The 20,986-nt window shown below is 35.7% G+C and overlaps 1 protein-coding gene across 3 annotated transcripts; it reads left to right on the forward strand.

Annotated features, from left to right (window-relative positions):
- The first annotated feature begins 3,584 nt into the window (after positions 1-3,584).
- DMRT2 (doublesex and mab-3 related transcription factor 2) lies at positions 3,585-12,607 on the forward strand. 3 transcript variants are annotated; one of them, XM_051962422.1, is made up of 4 exons: positions 3,585-4,103; positions 5,090-5,740; positions 8,702-8,804; positions 11,278-12,607. In XM_051962422.1, the coding sequence occupies exons 2-4, from the start codon at positions 5,147-5,149 to the stop codon at positions 12,336-12,338; spliced, it is 1,758 nt and encodes a 585-aa protein (XP_051818382.1). In that variant the 5' UTR covers positions 3,585-4,103; positions 5,090-5,146; the 3' UTR covers positions 12,339-12,607. The 3 variants fall into 3 exon arrangements, with proteins under 3 accessions (XP_051818382.1, XP_051818385.1, XP_051818390.1); XM_051962425.1 differs by lacking the exon at positions 3,585-4,103 and having other exon boundaries at positions 4,945-5,740; XM_051962430.1 differs by lacking the exons at positions 3,585-4,103; positions 5,090-5,740; positions 8,702-8,804 and adding an exon at positions 10,579-10,682.
- The last annotated feature ends 8,379 nt before the right edge of the window (positions 12,608-20,986 follow it).

Genomic DNA, 20,986 nt, shown 5'->3' on the forward strand with positions numbered 1-20,986 from the left:
GAGAGAATGGAAGTCATCTTTTTAGTCCATTCTTCTTTCCTTTCTCCTGGTCCCCGGAATCATTTAATTTCATTTCAGTTCAATTCAGTTCAACTCAGTTCAGTTCGATTCAATTCAATTAAATTCATTTCAGGTCAGCTCAAGAGCAGCCACGTTGAAAAAGACGTATTAGACGAAGAGTTGAGTTCAGATTTCAGCTCTGACACTCCTGCTTCGCGACTTCAGTTAAGTCACAAGTCACTTCACCGTTCTGGGCCTCACATATGAAGGTTCGTTTAGGTTATTTCAAAAGTCCCTTTTAGCTCTAGTTATGTAAGTAACTTGTATGAATTAATTCCATTCAACAGACTAACAAAACCACTTCGTTGATTCCTCAGCTTTTCATCTCTGCTAATTTCCTTTCAGTTCAGTTTTATTTCAATGAAATAGAAATTGAAATAGTTACCAATATTCCCTCCTCCTTGAATCTCTACAACACTAATCTTTCTCGATAGAGGCTGCGCTCTTGGCCCGGGTTTAAGCGGTATCCTGATGAGTATTTTTCTTTTTGTGGGCAATTTGTAGTATACATGGTTCAATAATTTCTACCATTTATTTAAACTGGAGGAACGCATGCATTTGTTTATTTTCACTTGGAGGAGTAGCCTCTACTCTTTCCCCCCATTTACTCTCTCAATTTTATTTCTCCCTTTGTCACTTTTTCTTGTGTCATTGCTCTATCCTCTGTTCTTTCTCCTGCCCCCGTTTTTTCTTTTCCCCATTCTTTCATTTTCTTTAACTTCCTCTTCTTCCCTCTCCTTACTCTATTTTTTACTCTTTCGTTCTCAATTTCTCCCCTCCCCCTCTTTTAACTTTAATCAGTGAGCTGAATTATTCTCAATAGTTTATTCTTTGGTTAGTCAAATATGGGCAAGTCCATTTTTTTTTTTTTTTTTTTTTTTGTTAATTTCTTTGCCTCTTCCCCTCCCTACTCCCGCCAAGGTTTAAACTGACTTTTTTTTTTTTTTTAAATTAAAGCTTTTTATTTACAACACATATGCATAGGTAATTTTTCAGCATTGACCCTTGCAAAACTTTCTGTTCCAATTTTTTCCCTCCTTCCCTCACCCTCTCCCCAGATGGCAGATAGTCCAATACATGTTAAATATGTTAAAATATATATTAAATTCAATATATGTATACATATTTATACAGTTATCTTGCTGCACAAGACAAATCGGATCTAGAAAGGAAAAAAAAAACCGAGAAGGAAAACAAAATGCAAGCAATCATCAACAGAAAGAGTGAAAATGCTATGTTGTGATTCACACTCATTTCCCACAGTCCCCTCTCTGGGTGTATATGGCTTTCTTGATCACTGAACAATTGGAACTAGTTTGAATCATCTCATTGTTGAAGAGAGTCATGTCCATCAGAATTGATCATCATATAGTCTTGTTGCTGTGTGTAATGATCTGGTTCTGCTCATTTTACTTAGCATCATAAACTGACTTTTGCAAGAAAGATATTGTATCCTCTTTTCTCTCCATCTATAAAAAAAGATAAGGGATTTCATAGTCTGTAAAACATACAATATATATTATATAATTGTGGTTTGCACTATGCTTATTCCTAGGGAGAAAGGTGCTAATGTATATTTGCAAAGGTAACATTGTAGCTGTCAAATATTAATTGATAAATTCAACAGGGATTAGGAAAAAAATCCATTTAATAATATACTGTAATTACACAAGAAAATTGCCTCAAATGAAATATATTTAACAATTAGGGATGGTGGGAGGAGTCTAGAAAGAAAACAACATGTGTTTTCTTTTGGGTAAGTGGTGTACTTCTGAGGGTAACTGGTACAAGATTTATGGGTGCACTCATCACGTTTTCTTGAGGGAGACAGCAGACCTAGGTCTCTAAATTATGTCTCCTTATATCCAATTCAGTGAGCTTTCTAATATCTTCCTGTATAATATTAAACGATTCACATAACCTCTCTGGATCTCAATTTTATCATCTGTTTCATCAAAATTGCTTGCCTCCTGGGATTAGATGAGCTAATGTATTTTAAAGTATTTGGAAAAATAAAAGCCACGTAGTACAAACAAAAGGTAGCGATGTTTTAAGTAGATGGCAGAGAAACAATTTATGTACATTTAATCTTTATCTATCTGTTCTTTCCTAGTTTGACAACCTGTCTAGTGTTGCTTCTATTTATTCTTTACAGAAAACAAGAGCTTTTCTGAAATTATCATGGGAGAAGCATAAATATTGAAAACCACCCTCTTCTCACCTTTCCTATTTTGGGATGCAAACTGCCTTCTGTACCTCAGAGATTCCCATCAACTGGAGGTTAGGAAGACACTTTCTAAAAACACGCACAGAAACATTCACCTAAATTAATGAATTTTCTCCGGAAAGAGCAACATTTCAAAAAGTATAACACACAGGAGTAACCTCTATCATTGTAGGGGGTGGAGTTAGGGGTCTCAGTGGAGAAATTGTAGTTTTACCGTAATTAGTAAATTGATTATGTTTAAACATCATGGAGTTTGAGTATCCTCTGAACATGGTATGCTGGGGGAAGATGATCTATAGAGCTAAGCCAACCCCATCCCAATTCAGTGGTGAAAAAGCTTGGGTGATTTCTTCTTAATTTCTCACCTGATCTATTCATATCATTGTGTAACAAACAAACTACTCATTCGAATTCTAAAAATCAACCCATAACATAGATATGAATTGAAAGAACAACCTTTCAATTTAATATAGTGTGAAGTTATGCCAGTGAATCTTTTTATTTCCAGGAAGTTTGCTGGGATTTGAGTGTTGAAGGGAAGAGCAGTAGGAAATTTTTCTTTATAAATTAAAACGTTAATGTAATGATGCTTTTAAAGCTCTACTTAAGTTAAAACAACATGCTGATCTGTTAGTTACTTTTATGAAAGAATAAAAGTTCATATTTGTTGATGCATCAGTTATCGGAAAAGAAAAAATAGATTTTGTATAAACATTTCTAATGTTTTCGAAAACAAAAGACTACAATTAGAGAAGGAGTGAGTAATATGACAGAATTTTGGACTTCTAAATGAAATACTACGTACATATAAATGTTAAATGTGTACAGAAATGTTGAATTACGAGTAGTTTTGAATAATGATTGCTTCTAGAAGAAAAAGAAAGCCATCATTTCTCCCCCTAACTTTCGTTTAATTTTAAGTATCACTAGAATGATTGTGACGTATCCTCCTCAGCTAAGCCCTCTGACCTCCTGCGGTAATATTTATTACTCTCTCTAGTGAGTTTACAATATAGGCTTTGGAAATTCATTATCGTTGTGCTTCCGTATGTGTGAGTGGCTATATTTTTTTGACCGGAATGAGAGAGAAACTGTGATTTTTCCTTGGACCCCAGTTAATTATCCAATTGGTACTTGCTTTGATAAAGGTGACCCGGCTTTACCGAAAGCACAGACTATCCGACTTGGCAAGGCACTACAGGGGAGGAGACAAGCGGTAACCGAGAAGGCGGAGGGGACAGAGGGAACACCATAGCCAATCAGAACGCAGATAATCTGACAACCTACCAATCAGTTGTACCCCAGCGCGGCAGTCCGAGCGGATAATACAAGGAAGGGGTGAGGCGGCCACGGGATTGTTACTGTAGACCGACCTGTATGTGAGGCCTCAGAGCAGTGAAAAAGGGTAAGCATTCTTGGCCATAGCGGGAGAATTACGATCTCCCCTACATTTTCCCTGCTAGCGCGATCTCAGAGGCGTCTCCACAACTTTCCAGGTTTTCCAAAACCTCTTCCAGCATCTAGGCTGCAAAAAGCTCTACCCTGGCTCCTAGCCCCCATTGCTCCAAACCCTCCTAACAGGGCTTGAGTTCAAAAGCCTACTATACGCTACTGAGAACCTGCCCGTATCTTTTCCATCCCATCCCTTTCCATTTGCTTCCTTTCTCTCCAGTCTTCGAACTTCTCCTCTGTTCAACTGTCAATTCCACAGAGAATTGGTTGGTTCAGTTCGCAAGCGCACCCAAGCAATCTGAGAGCGTGATCACAAGACTGGATGTCATTTGCGTTTCCTGCAGCCCTGGACCACATCTCTTTGGTGAGTCCGATTGCTTACGGGTAAATTGGGTGTGGGAGGTGAACTCAGTCCTGGATTGGGGGTGCCTGCAAACCAACAAACACTTTTAAAAAACCGCTTTTAGTTTTAAGCCAGGTCCTTTGACTTAATTTTTAATTCGAGCCACATATTGTGTATAATTTACCCGGGTTCGGCTTTACATAATAATTTGTTGCGGGTGTGAAAGACTTGGGGAGCCAGTGGCTGTTTTGTAACAAGTGTCCAGGTGGTATTTAAAGATCAGAAGCAGAATTTGCTTTTCAAAGTCTCAAATTCTTTCTGGAGAATAATTCATCCCCAAAACCAAGTGACATCATCAATAGGACATAATTGTGCTGGTTTGCAGTTCCCAAAATGTTAGATTGGGTGAAAAGATAACTAAGAATCATAGGGCTTTGTCACAAATTTATTTTTAAGAAAGGGAAAAACAGATTCTGTATTGGTGCCGCCAAACCAATTTGTCCTTAGTGAAGAATGACAGGTCTGGCCTAGACAAAGAGCAAAGATATATATACGTTTTAAAAGAGATTTTAATCTTGCAGTAATAGGCCCCAAGTATGACATAGGAACTCTGTATGGAATCCGGAAAGAGGCAGTAATTACCTGCCGAGATTTGTTTAATGAATGGAGCAAAGTGCAGCTTATTATCCGGGTTGGCTTAAATGTAGGTGATAGTCAGCATGACCATATTTGACAGAGACCTGACAGGTAGATTATAATTATGCTACATTTGTCCTAAGATGATAAGGATCAGCGCTCTGTATGTCCTAGAACTAAATGCCTTAAAATCGTGTGTGTGTGTGTGTGTGTGTGTGTGTGTGTGTGTTGTTATGTTGTGTTGCGTGTACTTACGGGTGTGTGTCAATTAGGAATGAGTAACCTTGAGGGAAATTAAGACTGGGGCTCGGTAATCATGAAAGTAATTGGAAGCTGGAGTGGGTCTCTTGGATATCATTTTGTCTTCACAGTGAGCAGGTCGGGTCAAGGGACTAGTTGAAAAGAGGAGAGACCCAAAGCGCACAGACATGGCCGAATTTCAGGGAGCTCTTGCGGCGTCAGGCGACTGGGAGATAGACGTGGAGAGCTTGGAGCTAGAGGAAGAGGGCCACGGAGCGCAGATGCCGCCGCCGCCGCCGCCGCCGCCACTGCCTCCGCCATTCACCCAGCCGCGTGAGTCCAGCTTCCTGCCAGCCAGCCGGGAAGCGGAGGACGAGGAAGAGGATGAAGATGAGGAAGATGAGGAAGATGAAGGAGAGGACGAAGGAGAGGGGGAAGACGAAGGGCCATCCCCGACGGCGTCAAACTCACCCCAGAAGTCGGCGCAACTACTGGAGCAGAGCCCGGCCCCGCGGCGGCTGCCGCCCCAGCAGCCCCTGCAGGGACAGCCGGAGACTGCGGGAGAGCCCGAGCGAGGGGGCAGAGGCGGGGGAGAGCAGAGGAAATTGAGCCGCACGCCCAAGTGCGCCCGCTGCCGAAATCACGGCGTGGTGTCCTGCCTGAAGGGCCACAAGCGCTTCTGTCGATGGCGGGACTGCCAATGTGCCAACTGCCTACTGGTAGTAGAGAGACAGCGGGTCATGGCGGCTCAGGTGGCACTCCGGAGGCAACAGGCCACCGAGGTGAGTCTTTAGCTATCGGGCATGGATAACAACTGGTAATGGAAGGGACTGGTGGTACTGGGCAGTCTCCACCGAAAGTAGAGCACACTGAGGGGTGTGTGTGAATCGTACAGTACAAGTAACAGGAGTTCCTTGTTGGCTTAAATGTAGGTGATAGTTAGCATGACCATATTTGACAGAGACCTGACAAGTAGATTATAATTATGCTACATTTGTCCTAACATGATAAGGATATGTATGTCCTAGGACTAAACGCTTTAAAATCGTGTGTGTGTTGTTATGTTGAGCTCTCCTCCGAGAGGAGTTTGGGGAGTGTGTGTGTGTGTGTGTGTGTGTGTGTGTGTGTGTGTGTGTGAGATAAATCTTAAGAGGTCATCCTGAAGTTAACATGATTTACTCAAAGATTCTTAACCTTTTCTATGTCCTGAACCTTTTTTGCAGTCTGGTGAAGCAGAACTCCTCAGAATGTTTTCAAGTGTATAAAATAAAATGCATAGCATTACAAAAGAAGACAATTATATTGAAATACAGTGACCAGATACTGAACAGAGATTAAGTATATCAAATATTAAACAAAAAAAATTCATGATCCTCAGCTTAAGATCTTCCCTTCTCTACTGTAATGAGCACTAGAGTTGGAGAAAAAAGATAGGAGTCCAGTTACACATGCTTATACATGCTTTTTACCACTTCTGTGTAAAAAGTTATTAATTCTTTTTGGTTTATGGGGTTCAATTTTCTCATATATAAAATGAGGGGGTTGGATTGAAGATGTTTAAGGTCCTTTTCCAGCTCTAAATCTTATGATTCAAAAAGATAGCTCAACTAACATTTCAGGTATTTCATTTGCTCTTTAAAGACAGATTCTAGAGGCTCACAGAGAAATCTAACCTTCAAAATTTCTGACCAAACAACCACCTTTTACTCTTCTTGTCCTATTTGATGGTTAAACCCAGCTCCCTCCTCTTTTCACTCTCTCAAAAGGGTATGAAAGAATCTCATTTGACAGTGCTAGGGTTCTGGGGAGACAGTAGGAGTGGGGCTTTCCATTGTACCTGGCTATGTGAACTCTTCCCCCTCCCCAATCATTTCAACTAATATGTATTTATCTAGATTGAAAATGACAAATAAATGATTGTTCCCAGTATTCAGATTTTTTTTAATGGTCAGGCTGCTAAAATCAGGGAGAAAGCCTAAGACTATTATCCCTACCAGCTAGAGCTTTAAGACTGAGAAATTGAGAAGTCTTATGAATATAAGGATTTCTGGGAGGATGGAAAAAATTCAGGGCTATGATTACCCTTCAGTCAAGATGAGAAAGAGTTATGAAATGTTTATTTCAATAGGGAAGAGTATTCACTGTGTGAAGACTCCCTGATTGGGATCAGTAATTTATCTCTAATTTTCTCTTAGAGAATTGTCTGTGGGTTCTGAGATGTTAAGTGAATGAATTGTCTATGGTCATATAGTATGTATGTGTCAGAAGCAAGACTTAAAATCCCTGGCTTCCAACCTAATTCTTTCTTAATATAAATGTGGTAGTTATTGTCTACCACTGCTAATACTAGAAAAATGTAATTTATTCCACTTCCTTTTTATTGTCCAAATGACACTCCTAGGTTGATAGCCCTTACCAGGAATCAAGATAGAAAGAATACTAAGAAGGGAGAGCTGAATTTATTTTTTAGTAAGATAATTTCCCTGATTCTTGTAAGTGATCACTAGAAATAAGTTGGCTTTCCTTATTTCCATCTCAGATAAGGTTTTAAGGAATACTCAAGAAGAAAACAAAATAAGAACACCCTCTTTTTCCAAACAAGCCCATTACCTTTGTCCTAGATTCTTTTGTTTCTCAAGGGTTAAATGAGGTATTTTTTCTCTGTAGCCTAGGTAGAGCTAGAAGTATAGGGGTGGCAGAAGAGAATTGCTGAGTTTTTCCCCACTGGCAGAAACCCAGCCCTTTTCCAGGCCTAAGTTTTCAGCTCAGCTAAATCTGTTGGAGTTGGGTTGTATTCCACGACCCACATTGTTATTTATGGAGTTATGGTTGAGAAATTGTCTTCTCCCTCCTCCACTTGATTGTTCTGGATGGTTTAGTTTTGTGCTGGTTTTCTTATGCACAAAGGACTAATCTTTCATTTCCAAGGTGTCTGGGGACAAGAAAGGGGATTTTTAAAGGTAGAGATTCTAGCTGTCCAGAATTTAGAGGGAGAGAAAAAGCTTCCAAAATCACTGACCAAGGATAGTTATCTACTTTTTTGAGTAATTAATGAATTATTACAACCACTATCAATTTTTTTCTGTCTATTCAGAATTCTCTGGTTAGGATAAATTTCTATTTGACTTTGTTCTCCTATGAATTGGACTTTTGGTTTTGAGAGAGAGAGAGAGAGAGAGAGAGAGAGAGAGAGAGAGAGAGAGAGAGAGAGAGAGAGAGAGAGAGAGAGAGAGAGAGACTTACAAATTAAGTGGGAGTTTGGAATATTAAGCCAGATTTGGAGTGGTAATAAACAGCAGGGATCCTGCCTGGGAAAACAGCTAGTAAGGGGTCACAGGGCCTGAAAGAACACAGGAGGGAATAGAGAGTGGGGTGAGAAGACATGAAAAGAAGTTGGTGGCTGAGAAGGTGTACTTGACTTCCAACCTAAAAGAAAATAGAATCACCCCTCTTGCCTACTTTATATACTTTATACTACTATACTTTATGACTTTTTAGGTAGATATTTCTCTTTTCTGGACCTTACCCTTCTCTGATAGTCAGGTTATCTACCTCATTCTCCTCTAAAGGGCCTGCCATTGAGGTTTTTGCATAGCTTACACATATTCATTCTCTTGTCTTATCTAGAATTGTTTTCACATCAAGGAAATGAAAAAGAGGTTGAGAACTATGCCTCATCATCTCCCTCACCTGTTTCTTTTCTTTGGAGAACCTGGTTAATTTTGCTTTTTTCTTATATGCAGGACAAGAAAGGGCTGTCTGGGAAACAGAATAATTTTGAACGCAAAGCAATCTTTCAGAGACAAGTACGGGCACCTAGTTTGCTGGCCAAAAGCATTTTGGAAGGTAAAACAAAACAAAACATATCTTCTTGATCTCGGGGAGCCCAAGGTTTTTTGCACTTGAAGTGAACTATGCTAGGCTGCCTAATCTCTGCTTCTTAGGACTTGTGCATTCATTGACCAGTGCAGAAGTCTGAACAGAAAATACTTTAAAGATCTGAAGGCTTCCTTTCTTGCACCAAATAGCCAAAGCAGAGGGCATTAATTTTTTATTTTTTAAACTAATTCTTAGTAACATAAAAAAGTTTGTGTTAAGCATGGCCCCATTTGAATAGTTTGTTTATTACTGAACTGATGGTTCTAACAGATTTAGTTGCAGTTAGCATTGGCCAATAGATTATAATTTAGGGAACATGAAAATTTCCTATGTAGGGTTATTCTAATGGTAACTGTGAGTGTGATTAGAAAGAACAACTGTTAATTGGAAAGAAAGAACCAAAGAAAGGAAGCTTCACATTTATCTTTGCTGGACACTCCAGGAATCGTGTCTAAGTGGGTAAAGTGAAGTAAGGAGTTGAATCTACAAAATTTGATTGGTATGGTCATCTACTTTGAACAATTCACTTACAGAAATTTATTTTTGCCTTTCCCTCCAGATAATTGCTTCTGATTTATACTTCTCTTTATAGTTTGAATTTCTGACCTAAAGCTATGTTTTAAATATGTTTTTTTCATAAAAACATTTCTTTCCAATGACTTTTTGGGTCATTTTTATATCAAACTAAATGAATTAAAGGGCAAATTTGGGCTCTGTAGCCCCAGTGACTATACTTGTTCACCTGTTCTGGTGCCCAAAGAACTAGCCATGCATAGTTTCTCTCTCTTATTTTTCCTTTAAAAAGATATTTTATGTCCTTCAATTGAAGGATGTCTTTATATGTTGATTTGCTAAATAGCATGTCATTATCTTATTAAAAAAGGTAACTTTTTGGAAAAAGTCTATCACCATACTGAATTTTATTTATTTCCATCCCAGAAAATTCATATTTAAAAACATATTTTCAAGTTCAGAATTATTAGCTGAGCATCCTGGATTCACAAGCTATTTTCCATGTTTTGTTCTCTATGCATCAAACGTCAAACTAATTTTTGCATATTAGAAGTTAATTTGTTGTAAACTGGGTAAACAAAATTATGATGATAAAGATCATAGTTTAGAAGTGAAGCTGAGCTTCTTGTGCAAAAATAATTAGCCTAAATTTAGATAAATAACTTCCAAGCAAAGATTTGTGCTATAGAAATGGAAACATTAATTTAAATTTTTTATTTTATTTGCAAATGACTGTAATGGATTTGTCATTATGTAAATCACAAGTGTCAAAATGAACTTTGGTGATTGGTAAATATGACAAGCCCAGAGTATTTTATGTTTTCAGAAATACGATATTACACTAATTTTTGTTTTTGACCCTGCCTCTATTCACAAAATATGGGATGACTTAATCTGTGTTCTAATGATTGCCCATCTAACCATTTTGGTTTCTTGCCAATATGATTAGTGCTTGGGGAAGATATATCTATATGTATATCTAGATATAGATATATACACATATAAAAGTATATATGTATATATATGTATATACATATGTATGTATATACTAGTTACTTTAAGTATTTTTTAGTGAATTTCTTTCCCTTATTTCCCCCTTCTAAGAAAATTAACTAGAATGTTCAATGCAGTGTTTGCTAAGCAATAAAGTGTTCTCTGCTTCCCTTGCTGTCCCTGAAATTAATTCTGATTCTTACCTTCTGTTCTTCTTACTAATCTGCATTAAATTTCTTTATTTCTCTTTTCTTCTAGTTATCCTTGGATTATTCCACATCTGTAACAATGTGTACATAATGGTCCATCTTTAGAAAATAATTATGACAACTGCTCTAGGTATAGATTTCTTTTTTGATCATAGAAAAAGGGTGATGTGATGATAATGCAACTTATTGTAGGAAGGATGATGAGAATACTGGACTGGGAGTCATGAGACCTTGGCCTTGGGCTCTGTTGTCAACTAGTTATTGGACAATGGCCAAGTCACATCACCTCTCTAGGTCTCAGTTTCCTTATCAGTAAAATGAGGAAATTATACTAGATAGTTTCTAAGGTCTTCTCTAGCTCTGATATTTCATATACTAAGCAGTGTCCTCCTCCTAAAATGCTATAGCTTGTAAGAAACATTAACCCCAAAAGGTAAAGTTGGGGAAAATGTACAATGGAAATTGTACATATGGGTTGGATTAGGTAGCATATCAAATGTCTTCCAACTCTGAGATTCTTTGAAGTTGTATCTGGAGTTACCCTTTTGTTCTATTCATTGGGGATAGAAAATTCTAGTAATGTAAAATTGTGAATAGGTACTTCTTAAATGTTGTTAAGCAGGGAATGAGTGTCCTCCTTGAGTTTCTTCTTGCCATGTTTTCATTCAGTCCTCTGTCCTTTTCACTTATTAATATCATTTGTCTTCATCCCTTGTCCTCTTTAGGCTATCGCCCCATTCCAGCAGAAACTTACTTAGGAGGAACTTCTACTTTGCCTCCCCCAGTGAGTGACAGGATGAGAAAAAGACGAGCATTTGCTGATAAAGAATTAGAAAACATTATGCTAGAAAGAGAATTTAAAGAGAGAGAGATGATGGAAGCCACTCAAGCTGCTGCCTTATTTCTGCCTAACCACATGGTTCACGGACCCGAATACAACATCTATAAAACTGCTTATAACCCAACTGCGATGGAAACTTCAAGCAAGGACTTTTGCAATTTTTTGCCTACCTGTCTTGATCTAACTATGCAGTATTCTGGATCTGGAAACATGGAACTGATTTCTTCTAATGTTAGTGTGGCTACTACCTACCGGCAGTATCCTTTGTCTTCCCGGCTCTTAGTCTGGCCCAAATGTGGGCCCATTAGTGATGCTCTTCTTTACCAGCAGTGCCTACTAAATGCAACCACTTCAGTACAAACTCTAAAACCTGGGGCTAACTGGGAGTCTAAGGTGTCCCAAATTCAAGATGGACAAAATATTGAACGCAACGTGATGTCATCCAAAATGGAAAACTCTCCATTGTTATCTTTTGCTCATGAGATCCAAACCTCCAGAAATGAAATTCAGTGTGCTCTTCAGGAAGTTCGTGAAAGATCAGCTTTCTCCCCTCCCAAAAGAAAATTTTCACAGATCTCTGATAAGGACTCTGTGTCTCCTCAAGAGCATGTCTTAAACAAGATCAACAAAGAAAGCAGGAGGCACCCTCTGCCACTCAAGTATAATCCATTCCATTCATTATTTCAGCAAACACTTAATGACAAATCAGGACCTGAGTTAAAAACACCATTTGTCAAAGAATCCTTTGAAGAGGTGGCTAAGAAACATAGAGAGTGTTCAGTCAAAGAGAACCAGAAATACAAATTTACAATAGACAGATATGCAAAAGACTTTTTTGTAGCCAAACAAGTTGGAGCGAAACTTTCCACAAATGAACCTCTGTCATTTTCTGTTGAATCTATTCTTAAGAGGCCTTCATCAGCTGTCACTCATGTCTCTCAATGAACTATTGCTTAAAATGAAGACATTAAACTTTTGACATCTTACAGAACTTTTGCCAGCTACTAACTATTTTTAATGAAAAAAACTGTACAGAGGAATTAATGATGTAAATGATGATTTAAAAATGTGTTCATATGTATTCATGTACCTTTTCTCATTCAAATAAATATATTTAAATCTAAAAACTGACAACCCACCTAGATGCAAACTATAAAGTGCTATGTTTTATACAGCATTTCAAAAACAACAATAAAAATAAAATTGCAAATGAACAGACTCAGTTGCTGAAATAACTCATCCTGTCTGCCTAGATAAATAGGAAGCTTTCATCTCTTCATATGATAGAAATGTTTAAAGTAATCTAGATGCTTGACACGTTACGGGGTAAGTCAAAATGATCTTACTCTTAATTCTGTATTTTGAGAGGCTTGGGTAAATTTAGCTTTGATGACTGTGGGAAAAATACCAAAATGTCCAGGAGAAGAGCATTATTGATTATTGAAAGAATTATTGAAACACTTCTAGACCCTCAATGGAATTCTACGCCATCTAAAACTCAAAGTTAAAGTGATTATAAGTTTAGAACTAGAAGTAATCTCAGAGATCATCTAGTCCTCATTTTATAGATGAGGAAACTTATAATGGCTAAAATGATTTAAAAAATGAGGAGACTTAAAATGGTTAAAAAGTCATCAAAATCATATAGATTGTGTGGCAGTCAAGATTCCAACCAAAGCTTTCTAACTCCAAATCCATTAGTCTCTGTCCCCCGCCCCAATTATTTGCTGCTATTAAAAGCTGTATTGAAAGCAGCCCTGTGGTTCCTTTATGTACTTTTCTATTTTTATTGCACAATGCAGCCCTATTCTTAATTCACCTAACTAATAGCTAACCTACTGGTAACAAAGAATAAACACTTTCTGTGCAGGCTATGATGTACAGATGAATATCAAACATTTGAGTTAAGTCTGTTAGTTCTTAGATCTTGAACAGGTACATTGATAGATCATGAAATGGTCCTAGATTTGAATAAGAAGAGAAACGCATGCTGGATCATATTTGGGAAACCTCATTGTGCTTTCAATTGCTAAGTTATCCACGTTATAAGGGTTATCTTTTTAACGGAAATGTTCATCCAGCTTTTCTTCTTTCTTTTTAAAAATAAAATTAACCAATGATTTATTTATTTTGTTGGTTTTTTCACAGTACCAATCCAGTTTTATTTATTAATTCAATGATTTTACATTCAATTTTATTAATCTCAACTTTAATTTTTAGGATTTCCAATTTAGTATTTAATTGGGGATTTTTTAGTTCTTTTTAAAAAAGTTTTTTTTTAAATTTTATATCCAATTCATTGGTCTACTTGTTCTTTATTTTGCTAATGTAAGGGATGCTATCTGGCTATGAGTCATGGAACATCACTGTCTCAGAATAATCAAAATTTCAGTTCCACCAAATAATGCAACAGAAAAATGCCTGGTAGTTGTGGATAAACTGCAACCTTTTACAGTGATGATTGGTGAATATGAAGTGAAAGAAAAATTAACATCAAGCATATGTAAGTTTGGAAAGGAAGGAAAGTCATAGAGTAAAAGTGGGAAATAACAGATGGATACCCTGAATGTTGCTCTGATATTCATAAAATATTAAAAGACCCTTGGGGTATTTGAGTTATAGACAAGAATTATGTGGAATGAAAAGGCATGAATGACCTGCAATCCATATTGATCGAGTGAATGAACATAATAAAGTCTCTTATTATAGATCCAATGAGACATAGAAAGTTCTTAAATAATTACAGATTAGAGCTTTAGAAAGGACTTCAAATGTCATCCAGTATAATACATACTTAAAAAAGAATTGCCTCCATATAAATACACAAATGAATGTACATACATATTTATGCACACATACACACTCAAACATTTGTTTATGTTGTAATATTCTGAGCATAGATTTTTTTCTTGAAGGGGAAGTTTAGTTAATAATCAACAAAGAATCACTGAAAATTTTTGAGCAGAGTAATGGAGTGCTCATCTATATATAATAAAGTTCATTCTGCCAGTGGCATGAAGGATGAATAATGAGAAGATGAGATGATTTCAATAATATAAGGAGATGGTGATAAAGCCTATTTTGAATGGAGAGGAGAGAGTGAATTTGAGAAATGTTGTGGAAATAGATTTGACTTTGCAATTTATTTGATATGAGAAGTGAGGGAGAGGAAGAGCCAAAATCAACTTCCAAATATGTTGTTTGTCATTTCTTTTCAAAGAGGACAAATGATATCATGAATGATATCTTGACTTGCTGGTGAATTGGATTTAAGTGAAGCAGAGTTGTACAAATCTGTCAGCCTGGTTCTGTCTTCCTGAGTCTTTGAAAAATCCTGCTCATCCACCTTTTCATCCAACTTCCAAATTATGAACTTCAGTGATGGGGCAAATTATGGTACTGTAAGCAGAAATATTGAAATCAAAAATAAAGAGGAAAAAAATGAATTTCTTTTATTGAATTTAACATGCAAGTGTATTCATGGATTTGCAGGCAGATATTTCTAGAAAGTAGTTATAGACGTGAGTCTCCAAGTCAGAAGAGGGGTTGGGAGTAGAAAAAATACATTTGGATGGGATCAAGGGCATAAATGGAGGGACTGGTTTTAGTGAATTAATAGGAATATCTCTTCTACTCCTGGATGAAGGAGAAGAGAGAGGATAATGCTATTGAGAGGTTTAAGGACTATCCTTCTCCATGATTAAATGTTTTATTAGAAATAACAAAGAAGAAAACTTGCTTGTTATTTGATTTTTTAAAAAAAATTATTTTATTAAAAAAAGAATAAGAAAAAAGAAAAACAGAAAAGGAATAAAAAAAATAAAACAAAACAAAAGAGAACATTGTCATATGCCCAGTGGAACATAAGGGAAGATTCAAAATATATAACAACAAATTACCAGTTAAGAATGCATATATATATGTATATATATACATATATAACACACAGACAGATAGACATATCTTTCCTATCTCTGCTAAATCTGCTTTAATTCTGCTAAGAAAAATGAGCTTTTAGCTGTGATCCCATCATGGTATAGTTGAAATGGAATAGAGGAGATCCTTGGAAATGGGGTAGTAGATACATTCTATAGTCCAGTTGTATCTATATATTGCCAAATACTTGTCATCCAGTTACTGTTAAAATACTTCTAATGCCTGGAATTTACTATCTCTAAAGGTAACTATTGTTGGAAAGTAACTATGTTTGGAAAACTCTATTTGTTATGAATCAGTAAGAATATAGAATTTAAAAAAAAGCTAAGACTCTTCCCACTTTTTTAGCATATTATTTAGTCATCAAAATAAACAAACTAAGAATTTTGTGCTTTTATGATTTTGCCTCTGAGTGAGACACATATACTTCCTATGATTCTGTTTTTTTCATCTGGAAAACAAGAACAATGTGTTGGTGTATAAAGAGGGCAATGTGCAAAACAAATATTTTGTATTTAGTTGATTTTTTGTTTTTTAAAATAAATACCTGTTTTCTGTTGGTTTTAGAATTATTTAATTCTTGATGCACTTATGCAAAACCTTAGAGATCCTTTGAATCAATTTAAAAAATTGTATCAAGTTTGAAAATAACCACTGCAGGTCTTTATATGTTTTTAAGCTAGACTGAACTTGTGATATCATTTTTATAAAGAATTCCTGGTGAGAAATTCCTTCTATCAGTGATAAGCAACTTTTGTGCAATTTATTGTTTTAGGGAGTTATCTAGACTATTGAGGAGTAACTTACCCAGAGTTCCCCAGCTGATAAATATCAGAGTTAAGGCTTAAACCCAGGGCCTCCTGGTTTTGAAGTCAGTTCTCTATCCTCTATGCTATATTTTATGTTCTTTTAAAAAATATAAACAATATATGACAATATTTTCATATAACCAACCTTTCTTCTTTTTACCACTGTGAAAAATTTGTCATAAGAAAGGAAAAAGAAAGAAATGACAGCAAGAGAAAACAAAGGAGAGAGAGAGAAATTCTAGCAGCTGGATTTAAATGATTATTTCTGTGAATTGATAAAATTTTACTATGGGCCTACTATGTGCCAGACATTTTACAAACATGACCTCATTTGATTCTCCCAACAATTCCATGAGGTAAGTATTATTGCTATCATTCCCATTTTGTAGTTGAGGAAACTGAGGCAGACAGAGGTAAAGTGGTTCACACAGCTAGGAAATAGCTGAGGCTAGATGTGACCTCTGGCTTTCATGCCTTCTGATCGTGTCCATCCATTACACTACCTATTTGCTTAGGCAGGGAAAGGCTCCTGCTGCCCTGAAAGATCTTATAAACCAATTACATCTCCAGGGACCTATAATGTCATTGATATGACTATTATCTACATTATTAATCTCTTTACAATTTAGTTGATGGCCTTCAATGGTCCCTGGTAAAAATCATCACCCTATGGCCAATCTGGGGAAGATGAGCACAAACTCATCTTGAGGAAAAGGATGTTCTTTTTTGTTTGTTTTGTCTTTCGGTTTCCAGTGCCTAGCTCAGTGTTTGACACATATTAGCCACTTGAAAATGATCATTGGATTGGAATATTTGGCCAAATAGGAACAAAGAAACATCCCTCCTTGCATGTAGCAGGCACTTACTTAATAGTTTTTTACTTCAGTGAATATAATTGAAACAAGTATGTCTTGATGTCAAAGGCAGAAAATACCTCCTCCAGTCAGAATTTTTAAAAATAGCTCTATATTTAAACATTTTAAAATAATTTTTGTTCTACTCGATCTGCATAGTTCTCTCTTCATCAGTTCATGTGATATTTCTATATTTTTTGTATTCCTCATAGTCATCATTTATCAATAGCTCAACGATATTCTATTACATTATTACATCACAATTTCTTTAACCACTCCCCCCAAAAAATTCATTTGGCCCCATAAAGGGACATTTCTTTCTTCTTTTGACTTTCTTAAGGGTCCTATTCAGTAGTTGGGTTAAGATTATGATATTAATTTTAGCAGAAGAAAACCAAAAGTATGCTGCATTCTTCCCTTATTCCTCCCAATCTCATTTTTTTCCATGCTTTTTTGGTTTTGTTGCTATAATTATTGATATTTATATGGCCTTCAGCCTATTACTGATTCTATTTTCTTTTTCTGCACGGCATCATTTTGCTCTTCCCCATTCTCTTTATTTTCTTTATATTTTGTCAGTTTTCTTAGTCATATAGCTTCCATCTGCATGATACTTGTGAATGTTTATTTTTCTAAAGGATTCATATGGTAAGAAGGTGTATGCATTCATTTATTTAGAAAGCTAAATACAATTATAAACGAAACACATCAGGGGGAATTAATTTATAAATCTTGACTAAAGAAGTTCTCAATATTATGAGAATTTTCTTTTTTTCTCAGCGTTTTAGTACTCTATATAACAATGGTGAGCATTTATATTATACTTTATGGTTTGCAAGACACTTTACATGTGTTTTTTAATTTGACATATTATATATTTATATCTTCCAGGCATTTTCCCTTCTGTGGTCAGTTGATTTCATTAGAATTGGTTTTGTTTTTGTCTTCTCTCTCTGTAATTTTAAATCCCACAAAATGTATCCAGTTGGTAGGAGGTATTAGTGGTTTTTCTCACGTTACTAGTGACCAGAATGCTATTGTTCCTGAGACATGAGGGCCAGTTTTTTCACTAATACTTTCCCTGCCAAATTTTTATTGCATCATGTGTTAGTTCTGCTGCAAGAATGGCATCTTCCAAGAATTCCAAACCACAAAATCCACCAGAAGCCACATGATTCTCACAGCTCTATCTGGATTCCAGCTTTTCTCAACTTTTAATGTTTTGTGTTCCAATAAATGATTCCTTGACTAAGAGAAGTTGGTGAAAGAGTACATTATTGACATTTCCAGTTCAGTTAGAATGAGATAGGAATAAATTAACAAGCAGACAGAAAGAAGTCTTTTCTAGGATAATAATAAGAATAATGATAGCAAATAACATTTAAATAGCACTCACTATGTGCCAAGCACTGGGCTAAGTGCTTTACAATAATCATCTCATTTACAATTATCACCTCATATTAATCCTGAAAGGTTGTTATTATTATTATCTTAATTTTACAGGTGAGGAAACTGATACAAATAGGAGTTAAGTGATCTGCTCAAAGTCACACAGCTAGTAAGTATCTGAGGCGCAATTTTAACTCAGGTTCCTGACTACAGGATCATCTAGCTGTCTATAATAGATTAAATATTTTCTCTGTATTTTCAGTTGTATACTTCTTGTCTGGTATATTTCCACCAAGAATACAAAAAAGGGAAATTAAAAAGATGAAATTAAAATCTGACCATTGGACTCTATGGGGCCTCTAGGTGTTCCAGGGTAGCATATTGGGCCTAGAGACAGGAAAATATGAGTTCAAATCCAGCCTCAGACACTTATTAGATGTGTGTCTCTGATCAAATCACTTAAGTGCTGTCTGCCTCAATTTCTTCATCTGTAAAATGGAAATAATGATAACACCTACTTCACAGGTTATTGGGAAGATCAAATGAAATAATAAGTGTAAAGTGCTTAGCACAATGCCAGGTATATTGTAAAGCTCTACATAAATGTTTATCTTAATATTTTATACCTCAGGTTATGGTTTTGGTGGGAAAAGTTGTATATGTTTGATAAAATAAGATATCAATCAGTTCCATCTTCAAGTTTCCCCTATCTATTGCCATCTCTATCTCTAGTTAGCTGATGATAATCATTGGACCAGACATCACAGTTTAGATAAAATGTATATTGTTCCCCAGTGGTATGTTAGAATGCATGGTTAAACTGATAGTACATAAGTACTTAGAAAAGAAAGAGACAGTTATCAGTAAATAGGATTATTAAGAACAAAACTTTGACAAATTTATCTCACTTCCTTTTTTTTTTTTCATAAGGTTGTTAGACTGGTGTAGCAGGTGAATTATATTGATGTAAGCTATCTTGATTGAAAAAGGCATTGGATGAATATAATTATGAAAACAACAATAGGCTTCAGTTGACTGGTTTTAGTCAGACAATTTGCTTTGGAATTCTGGTTCTGCCACTAACTAATTATGTTATCTTGGAAAAGCTCCTTTTTCTCCTCATGATGAGGTTACTGAGATGTAATGGCTTTTAAGGTGACTCCCAGCTCTAAGTTCACAAGCTTAAGTTTAAGTCAGTCCTCCAAGTCTAAAATAAGATGGAGAAACATATACTAGATAACATTACAATCAGTTACATTTGTAGGTAGTTGAATAATCATATTCATATTAATGAATCAATGTCAACTTGAAGAAAGGTTCCCAAGAACATCTCTTTAGTGTTCTCATCAATGAAAAGAAATTTACTGGATGCAGACAAAGAAGGCATCTTTAAATGGCACAAAGCTGCAATTGTGGAGGAATCACTAAACTTCCCAGGATGTTTTCCTTTATCTGTTAGGTATATGAATGAATGCATTCAAAATGATGAAGAATGAAAGAGCAGAACCAAGAGAATAATTTGTATTACAAACTGAAAAAGCAAATGACTTTGAAAAGTGAAAGAGCTAGGTTCAATAGAGTAACAATCAATAATTATAGAGGACTGATAAAGCCATCCATTACAGAAAGATGATTGATTTAGGGATAAGACATATATCAAGGAAGTTTGTTTTGCTTGATTATGCATTTTTGTTACTGGAAATTAGAGTTTATTTTATTTTTTCCCAATGAGTTGAAGGTCAGAAAGAAAAAAAAATGTTTCCTGATAATTTAAAATACAAAGAGATAGGAAGTATTTACAGATATTATATGTTGCATGTATTTTCAGATAAAGTCACTGTATTATTAACTTTATTTTACTGGCTAGTTTTGTTATAAAGACCTCTCATGAAGTGGGAAACATCTCTAAAATGTTTGTAATGTAAAAACAAAATACATTTTAAAAACTTTTTAAAAAGATCTATGAAAACAGAATTGAGGCCAGAGACTGGCTGCAAACTAGAAAAGTTTACTATGGCTAAATGTTGAGGTCTATAATTTAGACTTAAAAAAACAGATGAGGGAGACATGGCTTGGCAGTGAACATTTTACTTGCACATAAATCAAGAATTTTTATTAACTACTGAAACAGACAGTATGATACTCGTAAAAGTAATTTCATTCCTAAGATGTATCAACAGAATCATACTTTCAGAATTCTTCCACTGTTATGGTTACACTAATCAGATTATGTTGGGTTTATCTGTGGTCTTCACACTTTAAGAGAGAAATTGACAAACTAGGAAGTCTAAAGAAAAATGATCATCATAGTGGGGGAAGGGGGACTTTTGAAAATCCTTTAGGTATGACAAAAGGTCAACAGATGAGAAGATTCAGGAAGGACAGGATGGCTGTCTTAAAATATTTGAAAAAAAATTTAATATTGAAAAACTATAAAGGCAGAAATAGACAAAAGATGTAAGAGAAAGCTAACATAATAAGAATACTTGGTGTTTATTTTCAAGATTGTTATGTCTTATTTCATTTTATCATCTTCATTTTACAGATGAAGAAACTGTCTAGTTAGTGTTTGAGATGGGATTTGAACTTAGGTACAATACACTTC

Source organism: Antechinus flavipes, chromosome 1, assembly GCF_016432865.1.
Source record: "Antechinus flavipes isolate AdamAnt ecotype Samford, QLD, Australia chromosome 1, AdamAnt_v2, whole genome shotgun sequence".
NCBI classification, from domain to species: Eukaryota; Metazoa; Chordata; class Mammalia; order Dasyuromorphia; family Dasyuridae; genus Antechinus; species Antechinus flavipes.

Bases quoted from the DNA above. Each gene is read 5' to 3' on its own strand.
- DMRT2 (XM_051962422.1), top strand. From the start codon at position 5,147: ATGGCCGAATTTCAGGGAGCTCTTGCGGCGTCAGGCGACTGGGAGATA. The intron at 5,741-8,701 runs GTGAGTCTTTAG...TCTTATATGCAG, and splicing joins GGAGGCAACAGGCCACCGAG to GACAAGAAAGGGCTGTCTGG. The intron at 8,805-11,277 runs GTAAAACAAAAC...TGTCCTCTTTAG, and splicing joins GGCCAAAAGCATTTTGGAAG to GCTATCGCCCCATTCCAGCA.